Source organism: Nerophis ophidion, unplaced genomic scaffold, assembly GCF_033978795.1.
Source record: "Nerophis ophidion isolate RoL-2023_Sa unplaced genomic scaffold, RoL_Noph_v1.0 HiC_scaffold_46, whole genome shotgun sequence".
NCBI lineage: Eukaryota > Metazoa > Chordata > Actinopteri > Syngnathiformes > Syngnathidae > Nerophis > Nerophis ophidion.
This window is the reverse complement of record NW_026906968.1, coordinates 267,704-280,568: the sequence shown is the minus strand read 5'-3', so window position 1 is coordinate 280,568 and position 12,865 is coordinate 267,704. Positions and strand designations below refer to the sequence as shown.

The 12,865-nt window shown below is 40.5% G+C and overlaps 1 protein-coding gene across 3 annotated transcripts in view; it reads left to right on the top strand.

The window, feature by feature from the left end:
* Nucleotides 1-12,499, top strand: part of LOC133546865 (zinc finger protein OZF-like) — a 109,770-nt gene extending 97,271 nt beyond the window's left edge. The window contains exons 4-5 of one of the 3 annotated variants that reach the window (XM_061892710.1): nucleotides 10,920-11,390; nucleotides 11,448-12,499. In XM_061892710.1, the coding sequence (XP_061748694.1) occupies nucleotides 10,920-11,026 (107 nt within the window). In that variant the 3' untranslated portion in view covers nucleotides 11,027-11,390; nucleotides 11,448-12,499. Of the gene's footprint in view, nucleotides 1-2,007; nucleotides 3,883-10,919; nucleotides 11,391-11,447 lie in introns of those variants that run through there. The other 2 variants (XM_061892708.1, XM_061892709.1) reach the window with 2 other exon arrangements.
* Nucleotides 12,500-12,865: the final 366 nt, after the last annotated feature.

Below are 12,865 nucleotides of genomic sequence, written 5' to 3'. Positions count from 1 at the left end.
TCAGACATTCTGGATGCATTACACATCAACTGAAATATTGCAAGCCTTTTATTATTTTAATATTGCTGATTATGGCATACAGCTTAAGAAAACTCAAAAATCCTATCTCAAAAAATTAGAATATTTCCTAGGACCAAGTAAAACAAAAAGATTTATAATAGCAAAACAAAATCAAACATTTGAAAATGTCTAATGCACTAAGTACTTGGTTGGGAATCCTTTCGCATGGATTACTGCATCAATGCGGCGTGGCATGGAGGCAATCGGCCTGTGGCATTGCTGAGGTGTTATGGATGCTCAGGATGCTTCGCTAGTGGCCTTAAACTCATTAGCATTATTGGGTCTGGTGTCTTACAGCTTCTTCTTCACAATACCCCACAAATTCTCTAAGGGGTTCAGGTCAGGGGAGTTGGCAGGCCAATGGCGGACAGTAATGCCATGGTCAGTACACCAGTTACTGCTGGTTCTGGCAGATCATGCTGGAAGATGAAATCATCATCTCCATAGAGCTTTACAACAGATGGAAGCATGGAGTGCTCTTGGTACACAGCTGCATTGACTCTAGACTTGATTAAACACAGTGGACAAAAACCAGCAGCTGACATGGCTCCCCAAACCATTGCTGACTTTGGGAACACACTGGATTTCAAGCAACTTGGATTTTGCTCCTCTCCAGCTTTCCTCCAGACTATAGCGCCTTGACTTCCAAATGAAATACAAAATTTGCTTTCTTCTGGACTCTGGACCACTCTGCATAACAGTGTGGTACGCCAGCTGCACTGAAGCAGACAAACAGGCAAATTAGAGGGTCATAAAGTCTGCACAAAAAATCATCGGCTGCCCCCTGCCCTCCCTGAAGCATTTACATAACTCCTGTTGCCTCAAGAAAGCAAAAACCATCACCAAAGACAGCACACACCCTGGCTACCACCTGTTCCACCTGCTACCATCAGGCAGGTGCTACAGGTGCATCAGAGCCAGAACAAACAGGCTCAGAGACAGCTTCTTCTTCAGAGCTGTCACCATGTTAAAATCTAACTTATAATAATAATAATAATTCACCCCTGTACAATATCATTCCCTAATACCCTACTGTGCAATACTGATTATTATTTATTACTTCCGTACTCTTGTCTTGTTCTGTATATTGTACAGTATTTTGTATTTCTACAGTGTTTTGTATATTGTACAGGATTGCTTGTTATTTTTATTGGATAGTTGTCTGTTTATTTCAATTGTTAGTTTTTCCTTTATTACCTCTTGTGTTATTTATTTCACCCCATATTTGTTCCCACAACCGCCATTCAAGTTGGAGTCTTTAATCTCGTTATATGCAAATATAATGACAATAAAGTCTATTATGTTCTATTCTATTCTAATTGGGCTTGCACGCTGTCAATTCAGGATACAGGGGGCGCTAAAGGCAGTGCCTTTATGGCACTCCCTGAATATTGTTGATCTGGTAAAAATTGACAGGGGCTTCGAGAGAATTGGTGCCCTGAAATTAAGGGGTCTCCCGGGAAAATTGGGGACGTGGGCAAGCATGACCTATCAAGCGCCGTTCAGATTAAACTCATGGGCCGCACCAACATAAAATTGTCACATCAAAGTGCGCGCCGCATAATAACGTTTCGCGGAACGCAATTTTGCCCGCGGGCCGCATGTTTGAGACCCCTGCTCTAAACCAAAACCAAAATCATAATGATCAAAGACGTCCAGCACATTAAGGTGAGTTGAAGTTCATGAAAAGTTTTACTGTCAAGCTCTTACAAACTGTTCTCAAACACCACACACATCATTGTTTTTGTTTTTCAAGATATAGATGGATGCTGTCTTTTTAATGTAGGTGGAGAAAATGAATAACTTTATAGGGGTGGGCCAAAGAAAAGGTAAACTAAATAAATGCATAACGTGGAGTGCTGTCTATTTGGCCTAACTCACCTGTGAATAGTTTGAATACTGCAAATTTCAATAAGTAACACCTCATTTGTGTTCTATGTTCTGCAGACGTCCAGCAGGTGTCAGCAGAGAGTCATGAAGAGATTCCCTCCAAGCAGCAGGAGTGGAGCTCCAGTGTGGGACAGAAGAAGCTCGAGCCCACTCATATAGAGGAAGAAGAGGAACTGTGGGAGCAGCTTCCAAGGTTGGAGGAGGTTAATGACGAAGATGATATAAAGTCAGAACCAGACAGCATCTTTGCTCCACTGTCAGACATGGACCACATGATGTCAGACTCTTCTGATCACAGTGACCACATCCAAAAACCTTTAAAAAGTAAAAATGACTCTGAAGGTGATACGAGACATCAAAATAACAGCAAACACTTTGACTGCTCTGAATGTGAAAAATCTTTTAGACATAAGAGTAATTTTACAGTACACATGAGAACACATACTGGAGAGAAACCTTATACTTGCCCTGTTTGTAAGAAGAGTTTCTCCAGAAAGCAATACATGACCACACACATGACAATACATACTGGAGAGAAACCTTTTACTTGCTCTGTTTGTAAGAAGAGTTTCCCCAGAAAGAATGACATGACCACACACATGAGAACACATACTGGAGAGAAACCTTTTGCTTGCTCAATTTGTGCTAAAAGATTCAACGCTAAGAGTATCATGACATTACACATGAAAATACACACAGGTGAGAAACCTTTCACTTGCTCTGTCTGTAAGAAGAGCTTCATCAGAAAGCATCACATGACCACACACATGAGAACACACACTGGAGAGAAACCTTTTACTTGCTCTGTCTGTAAGAAGAGTTTCTCCATGAAGCCTGACATGACCACACACATGAGAATACATACTGGAGAAAAACCTTTTACTTGCTCTGTTTGTAAGAAGAGTTTCTCCACAAAGCGTAACATGACCACACACATGAGAACACACACTGGAGAGAAACCTTTTATTTGCTCTGTTTGTAAGAAGAGTTTCTCCAGATGGCAACACATGACCACACACATGAGGACACACACTGGTGAGAAACCTTTTCCTTGCTCTGTTTGTAAGAAGAGTTTCTCCATGAAGCCTGACATGACCACACACATGAGAATACATACTGGAGAGAAACCTTTTACTTGCCCTGTTTGTAAGAAGAGTTTCTCCAGAAAGCAATGTGTGACCAAACACATGAGAACACACAATGGAGAGAAACCGTTTGTGTGATAAAACAATCAGGTTTAAGTATCAGGTCAGTAGACACAAGTGTGTAACAGTCATGGAAGCTGCAGGGATGTAAAAACACTCAAACGGTGATTGTGCTAAATGTACTTTAAAAACACAGCATGATTAATATGAACGTATATTTTATGTTGAATGTTGTGCTTCTTATCTTCTACTCTTATATGTTGTCCTGGAATGACTTTTTAAGTTGTGTGCATTTATTGAATATTATATATGTTGCTAAATTTTTATTCTATTTTCCCATTGTTAAAGAGAGGTCATCTTATTTTTTATTTTTTTTTCCAACACATTTTCTCCATTGCACTTTATTTATGGTATTCTCCAATTAAAAGTATGAATTAATAACATTGTTAAAAAAATTTGGACCCTAAGTTCGGACACAGATTCATCGTCATCGTCATCGTCATGGTCATCATCATCATCATCATCATCATCAGAATACTGGATGAAACTTTAACATTACTTTTTTTAATATAAGTGTGACCTCAATATTCCTCGATAATAAGACTAAAAATAGAGATTTAAGTACCATATTAGAGTGCCTCTTATAGATCTACCTCGCCACATTGTGAGAAGTGGGGACTAGCAGTTGCATGTTTTTATCATGTTTTATCAGCGAGGAAGACAGCATTTGTTTTTACTTTTTTGTCAGATTCAAGTTTTAATGCTCTGCTGAATAAATTAATCACTATGGCTGGCAATATGAAGGATTATTTATATATATTTAAGAACAAATTCCCTCCTTGACAGGTAGCAAAATGACTCCACAAAATGTGAACTAGCAGCTGACTCAGTAAATATGTTTTTAATTTTCTAATTAGTTAACTGTAAAGAGTAACATCCATCCATTTTCTACCGCTTATTCCCCTTTGGGGTCGCGGGGGGCGCTGCTGCCTACCTCAGCTACAATCGGGCGGAAGGCGTTGTACACCCTGGACAAGTCGCCGTCTCATCGCAGGGCCAACACAGATAGACAGACAACATTCACACACTAGGGACCATTTAGTGTTGCCAATCAACCTATCCCCAGGTGCATGTCTTTGGAGGTGGGAGGGGCCTATCCCCAGGTGCATGTCTTTGGAGGTGGGAGGGGCCTATCCCCAGGTGCATGTCTTTGGAGGTGGGAGGGGCCTATCCCCAGGTGCATGTCTTTGGAGGTGGGAGGGGCCTATCCCCAGGTGCATGTCTTTGGAGGTGGGAGGGGCCTATCCCCGGGTGCATGTCTTTGGAAGTGGGAGGGGCCTATCCCCGGGTGCATGTCTTTGGAGGTGGGAGGAAGCCGGAGTACCTGGAGGGAACCCACGCATTCACGGGGAGAACATGCAAACTCCACACAGAAAGATCCTGAGCCCGGGATTGAACCCTGACTACTCAGGACCTTCATATTGTGAGGCAGACACACTAACCCCTCTTCCACCGTGAAGCCTTAAAGAGTAACATGACAGTGGAAATTTCACAATAATTCACCAAAAATCGGAAATTGGGAATGATTTCTTAAGATGCAGATGAACCAGGTGGCACCGTGCAGTAAAAAAAATGGATGTTTTTGATAAACGAACAAAAACCGAGAGCAACAGGGAACTGTGAAGACAACAAAACAAACCGCTGAAACCCAGCAAAACACTCACAGGAAATGTGGAGCAGACGGCGTCCACAAAATATGTGCGTACTCGAGCTTGACATCTAAAAGGATAGTCACCCGTGAACAAAGAATAATGTCCGGACAACAAAGGTAGCAAGAGGATCAATTGAAATAGTCTTGATTGCAAACAGAAAAAAGGTGAGGGGAAATGCTCGGGGACAGAAGTGAAGCTGCCACGGGAAAACACCAACAAAACTGGGAGAGCCACCAAAATAAAAGCACAGGACAGGAATTCAAACATTAAACAGCGGAAAACACGAACAAAATGTGAACAAAATTTGCCAGATGTGACAAATGGAGTGTCAGAAATGAGCTGAGCCAAGATTGACAGGCTGGATAATGAGGGAGAAGCAATCTAGTGTCATGTCAGCACACTGGGACTGGAAGGCAGGATTCACACAATCTTCTTCTCACTTCTCTCTCATGTGGAGGCTACAGTCCGCATGACAGAAGTCACTACTACAACTACTCTTATTTCATTTAAATGTATTTTTTACTTACAAATTATTGTTATTATTGTTTTTTTATGGACATCCATCATCTGACATTGTTATCCATTACATCATATGTGCATACATCATACATCTATTGTCTGCCTGAAAGATCAAAATATTATTTTTTGTTTATTTCCCAACGATGACACCCGACCCCTCCCCCACAAAAAAAGAAAGACAGCAAAAAAACGAAAACAAAAAACAAAGTAATAATAATATTAATAACAAATAATATAAACAGATAAAACTATGTACATATAGGGAGTAATCTTTTTTTTTTTAAAACAGTTTAATCACTAATTAGAAAAAAAATTAGTCTTATGTGGCGTGACATAATCAACCCAGTATTCCCAGTATGAAGTAAATATCTCTAGTTTATAAATAATAAAAGCTGTTATCTCCTGTGTTTTATAAATGTCCATTGTGATTTCCATCCATTTCTTCAAAGTTGGGCTCTCCTGTAATATCCATTTCCTGGTAATGCTCTTTTTACAAACCACTAGTAGGATATTCATGAAGTATTTCTCTTTTTTCAGCCAATCCTGAGGTGCGATGTGTGAAAAACAGAATGTTACTTTCAAGGGGTGATTTGAAAATATCCTGTAGAGCTTGGTGTATCTCTTTCCAATAGTCCTTTATGGCAGAGCAGTCCCAGAAAACATGCTAGTGGTTTGCCTTTAGATTCCCACAATTTGTCCAACAGGCAGGGGAGTTGTTATCATACTGAGACTTCTGAGAAGGTGGAATAAAACTTTCCCAGCCAAACTCTCCACTTGGGTGAGCTGCTACAAGTCCATTGATATCTCCTTTTTATTGTCCATTCTTCCTCAGATGTAGTTATCCCTCCTTCCTTCTCCCATTTTGTTTTAATATACAAAGTTGAAAACGATTTCTTATACAAGCATGAAACACTTCTATCAATAGTTTCTGAATTGTAAACAGTTCAATTAAACATATGCTTGTCTTTGTTACATTTTTCACCTTCATATTAACAAAATGCCGCAACTGCAGATATTGATATAAGTCTTGTTTTTTTTTTTAAAATGTGTCCTTTTAAAGGGGAACATTATCACAATTTCAAAAGGGTTAAAACAATAAAAATCAGTTCCCAGGGGCTTGTTATATTTTTTGAAGTTTTACTCAAAATTTTACCGGTCTCGGAATATCCCTAAATAAAGCTTTAAAGTGCTTGATTTTCGCTATTTGCGATGCGACCATCCATTTCCCTGTGACGTCACACAGTGCTGCCAATGTAAACAAACAATGGGAATACCACAGCAAGATATAGCGACATTAGCTCGGATTCACACTCGGATTTCAGCGATTTAAGCGATTCAACAGATTACGCATGTATTGAAACAGATGGTTGGAGTATGAAAATATTGAAGAAGAAACTGAAGCTATTGAGCGAATAGCTATTGACGCTATTCATAGCCATAGCATGGCCGAATAGCTGCGTTAGCATCGCCGGTAAAATGTGCGGACCAAACGATCAGGACTTTCGCATCTCGTGACACTGGAGCAACTTAAATCCGTCGATTGGTAAGTGGTTTTTTCGCATAAAATGTGGGTGGAAGGAAACGTAATATAGTTGCAAATGCATCTACAGGTTATCCATACATCTCTGTGCCATGTCTGCTTTAGCACCCCTGGTAAATAGCATGTTAGCGTTGATTAGCTGGCAGTCAACATCAACAAAACTCACCTTTGTGATTTTGTTGACTTTATTGTTGCAAATGCATTTGCAGGTTATCCATACATCTCTGTGCCATGTCTGCTTTAGCACCGCCGGTAAATAGCATGTTAGCATCAATTAGCATAGCATGTTAGCATCGATTAGCTGGCAGTCAACATCAACAAAACTCACCTTTGTGATTTCGTTGACTTTATCGTTGCAAATGCATTTGCAGGTTATCCATACATCTCTGTGCCATGTCTGCTTTAGCACCGCCGGTAAATAGCATGTTAGCATAAATTAGCATAGCATGTTAGCATCGATTAGCTGGCAGTCAACATCAACAAAACTCACCTTTGTGATTTCGTTGACTTTATCGTTGCAAATGCATTTGCAGGTTATCCATACATCTCTGTGCCATGTCTGCTTTAGCACCGCCGGTAAATAGCATGTTAGCATCAATTAGCATAGCATGTTAGCATCGATTAGCTGGCAGTCAACATCAACAAAACTCACCTTTGTGATTTCGTTGACTTTATCGTTGCAAATGCATTTGCAGGTTATCCATACATCTCTGTGCCATGTCTCCTTTAGCACCGCCGGTAAATAGCATGTTAGCATCAATTAGCATAGCATGTTAGCATCGATTAGCTGGCAGTCAACATCAACAAAACTCACCTTTGTGATTTCGTTGACTTTATCGTTGCAAATGCATTTGCAGGTTATCCATACATCTCTGTGCCATGTCTGCTTTAGCACCGCCGGTAAATAGCATGTTAGCATCAATTAGCATAGCATGTTAGCATCGATTAGCTGGCAGTCAACATCAACAAAACTCACCTTTGTGATTTCGTTGACTTTATCGTTGCAAATGCATTTGCAGGTTATCCATACATCTCTGTGCCATGTCTGCTTTAGCACCGCCGGTAAATAGCATGTTAGCATCAATTAGCATAGCATGTTAGCATCGATTAGCTGGCAGTCAACATCAACAAAACTCACCTTTGTGATTTCGTTGACTTTATCGTTGCAAATGCATCTGCAGGTTATCCATACATCTCTGTGCCATGTCTGTCTTAGCACCGCCAGTAAATAGCATGTTAGCGTCGATTAGCGTAGCATGTTAGCATCGATTAGCTGGCAGTCACGCCGCGACCAAATATGTCTGATTAGCACATAAGTCAACAACATCAACAAAACTCACCTTTGTGATTTCGTTGACTATCGTTGCAAATGCATCTGCAGGTTATCCATACATCTCTGTGCCATGTCTGTCTTAGCATCGCCGGTCAAATGTGGAGACACTCTGGTACATTCAATGGGGGTCTGGCGGCAGACACTTTGGCATCTTCGGGCCAGTGGTGCAACTTGAATCCCTCCCTGTTAGTGTTGTTACACCCTCCGACAACACACCGACGAGGCATGATGTCTCCAAGGTTCCAAAAAATAGTCGAAAAAACGGAAAATAACAGAGCTGAGACCCGGTGTTTGTAATGTGTTGAAAATGAAAATGGTGGGTGTGTTACCTCGGTGACGTCACATTCTGACGTCATCGCCTCCAGCGCAATAAACAGAAAGGCGTTTAATTCGCCAAAATTTACCCATTTAGAGTTCGGAAATCGGTTAAAAAAATATATGGTCTTTTTTCTGCACCATCAAGGTATATATTGACGCTTACATAGGTCTGCTGATAATGTTCCCCTTTAATAGTTTCAAAACTGAGCATTTTTTAAACTTTCATTACACTACATGAAGCTGAATTATTTTTGTTGATCTCTATTGGCAGAGTTTGAAATCGGTACAGCAGTCTTGGAAGTGCATTCGTTTCAATACAATCAATTCTACAGCTAAGGCGAAAAAAAGGAATTAAGTTCCATCGTGCTATGTCATCTTTTATTTTCTTATGTATGGGTAGATAATTTTATACTGATAATGTTGTTATATATTTTGATAAAATGAGGCCCAGGTATTTAAAAGACATATCAGGGGGTATAAATATATATATATATATATATATATATATATATATTGTCTCCATCCATTTTGGATGGAGACAATAGCTAAGTAAAACTTGAACTATAGAGATTAAAAAAACAATATAAGAAAATATTCCTTTGTGTGTGATTTTTGTACATAATTTCACTGCTTCTGGGTTATAATTATACGAGAGGAGTTGAGTTTTACCGATGTTGATTTTATATCCTGATAATAGACCCTACCGTTCAAATGAGTGCATTCATTTAGGAAGAGAGTATGTTGGGTGCCAGAGGAAGACTAAAATGTCATCCACATCTGGCCAATTTATACTCTCTCCCTTTAATTATGATTCCTTTAGAATTTCTCTAATCTGTTATTAATAGATTCTTCACAGAGAATCTTTGTTTACAAACTGAGCACTTGATTTTCCAGTGTGCATTCTTTTTTTTTCACAAACTGAGCACATTAATGGTTTGTCTCCATGTGTGCATAGAATCTTAAAGTCTTCAACACAGAATCTTGTATTACAAACTGAGTTCATTAATGTGTTTTTCTCCTGTGTGAATTTGTTTGTTTATCAAGTTTTGTTTACACAGCATCTTTGTAACAAACTGAGCACATTAATGGTTTTTCTTCAGTGTGCATAATTTTTTCTGTTATCAAGACTTTCTTCACAAATAACATTTGATTACAAACTGAGCACATTAATGTTTTTCTCCAGTGTGTATTATTTTGTTTGTTAGCTAAATTTTATTCACAGAGTCTTTTATTACAAACTGAGCACATTAATGGTTTTTCTACTTTGTGTAATTTTTTGTCTGTTATCATACGTTTCTTCACAGATAATATTTTTATTACAAACTAAGCACATTTATGGTTTTACCCAGTGTGTCATTTGTTTTATTTGTTATCAATAGTTTCTTCACAGATAATCCTTTTTTTTACAAACTGAGCACATGAGTGTTTGTCCAGTGTACATTATTTTGCTTGTTATCATGTTTTTTTCCAGAGCATCTTTTATTACAAACCGAGCACTTTAATGGTTTTTCTTTAGTTTGTATTATTTTGTCTGTTATCAAAAGTTTCTTCACGCAGAATCCTTTTTCACAAACTGAGTACATTAATGGTTTTTCCCGAGTGTGCATTCTTTTGTTTGTTAGCACTTTTTTTTACAGAGCATCTTTTATCACAAACTGAGTACATTAATGTTTTTTCTTCAGTGTGCATTATTTTGTTCATCAAGTTTTTTCACAAAGACTATTTTATTACAAACTGAGCACAATAATGTTTTTACTTCTGTGTGTATTTTTTTAATCTGTTATCAATAGATTATTCGCAGAGAATCCTTGTTTACAAACTGAGCTTTTGAATGTTTATTCTCCAATCCGCATACTTTTGTTTATCAAGTTTTTCACAGAAAATATTTTATTACAAACTGAGCACATTAATTGTTTTTCTTCATTGTGCATTATTTTGTTCGAGTTTTTCACAGAACATCTTTAAAGGCCTACTGAAAGCCACTACTAGCCACCACACAGTCTGATAGTTTATATATCAATGATGAAATATTAACACTGCAACACATGCCAATACGGCCTTTTTAGTTTACTAAATTGCAATTTTAAATTTCCCGCGGAGTTAAAACGTGGCGGAATGATGACGTTTATGATTACGCGTGCGCGTGACGTCACAAATTGTTGGGGACATCTTGGCTCACGTCCACACACGGCTAATAGTCGTCTCTGTTCAACGCGTAATTACAGAGTATTTTGGACATCTGTGTTGCTGAATCTTTTGCAACTTGTTCAATTAATAATGGAGACTACGAAGAAGAAAGTTGTTGGTGGAAAGCAGTGGATTCAAAGATAATAATTAGTATGTGATCCTAGTTCAAATTTAACAGATTATATAAAACAACTTGTGTTTTATTTTATTGCTAGGACAGCAGGTGACCCCAGAGATCCTCGAGAGGGTTAGAGCTGGGCCAGCCAGGGTTAGTGAAGTCCCATCGTCAAGTGCAGCAGCCCCGAGATGCAGCCCAACATAGCATCTCCAGGTGTGTCTGGAATGCAAGCCAAGCTACGACCACCTCCTGCATTGTTTGATGAAGGACCAGCATCAAGTCCTTCTGATAGTGGTTCTTCCGATGTCAGCTACGTGCCGAGTGGGTCATCGACGTCGGATCCGTGTCAATCTGACGGGCCGCCAGATCCCACACGTACTCCCAAGATGCGGGAAGAGGGCGCCCACAAGGTACCGAAGTACATCATCTTTGAGTCGTGCCTCCAGAGTCTCGTCAAGTGGTGTCACTGTCCAGCCTGTGGCAGCCAGGACATAAGCCCTTCTTGGGATTGGAACGGTACACAGCTGATCATGACCATACAATGTACATCATGTGACCGGAGGAGTAGGTGGAGCAGCCAGCCAAACATGACCATACAATGTACATCATGTGACCGGAGGAGTAGGTGGAGCAGCCAGCCAAACATTGGCCCTTATGCCGCGGGCAACATCCTGCTATCTGCTGGCATTCTCTTGGCTGGCGGATCTTCTGGCAAGGTATTGCAAGTGCTGAACAGCATGGGAGTGGTCACGTATGGGCAGCAGCGTCTACACCGCCTGGAGAGGGGGAACCTCTGGTTGCCTAGTGGAAGTCACATTCAGAACATCCACAAGGACCATGGCCACCTCTTCCCAATTTGTGCTCTTGGACAACTGCACGGTAGAAGTATGCAAAAGAAATGTCTCAAACCAAGTAAGTAGGCAAATAAGTTGCCCGAAAGCAGTGAGGGAATAGCAATATTTTACTGCACATCTTTTGAAAGTGCCCTGCGTTGAGGTGGCGACTTGTACAGGCTGTACGCCGCCTTCCGCCCGATTGTAGCTGAGGTAGGCACCAGCTCCCCCCGCAAACCCAAAGGGAATAAGCGGTAGCAAAATGGATGGATGGATCTTTTGAAAGTCAAAAAATTCAGATAAACTTGTGAATAGATAACCAGTTTTCAAGTTGACTGGAACATTTTGTATAAACATTGTTCTATTTTAAATGTATGTTTAGTCTCACGCTCAGCAGTGAAACTGGAGGAGGTTGTCAACAACAAGTCCCTGCTGAAAGATATCGCCATGCTGTCGAGTAAACACCAGACTTCCAAGGTAGAGGCGTTCCATAGCCTTATCATACAGGTAAGAATTAGGCTGATTGCCTGTCGGTGGTTAGCACCTGCCACTAGGACTTTGGGGGCCAGGGAGCAAATTACTACAACAGTGGTTCTCAACCTTTTTTCAGTGATGTACCCCCTGGGAACATTTTTTTAATTCAAGTAAATCAGAGCAAAGCATTTTTGGTTGAAAAAAAGATAAAGAAGTAAAATACAGCGCTATGTCATCAGTTTCTGATTTATTCAATTGTACAGTATAACATGTACAATAATATGTTTTGGACACTCGGGTGAAGAGAGGGGCGGAGCTTTCTACCGATCACCACCTGGTGGTGAGTTGGCTGCGATGGTGGGGGAGGATGCCGGACAGACATGGGAGGCCCAAACGCATTGTGAGGGTCTGCTGGGAACGTCTGGCAGAGTCTCCTGTCAGACAAAGTTTCAATCCCCACCTCCGGAAGAACTTTGAACATGTCACGAGGGAGGTGCTGGACATTGAGTCCGAGTGGACCATGTTCCGCACCTCTATTGTCGAGGCGGCAGATCAGAGCTGTGGCTGCAAGGTTGTTGGTGCCTGTCGGGGCGGTAATCCTAAAACCCCTTGGTGGACACCAGCGGTGAGGGATGCCCTCAAGCTGAAGAAGGAGTCCTATCGGGTTTTTTTGGCTCATAGGACTCCGGAGGCAGTGGACAAGTACCGACAGGCCAAGCGGTGTGCAGCTTCAGCG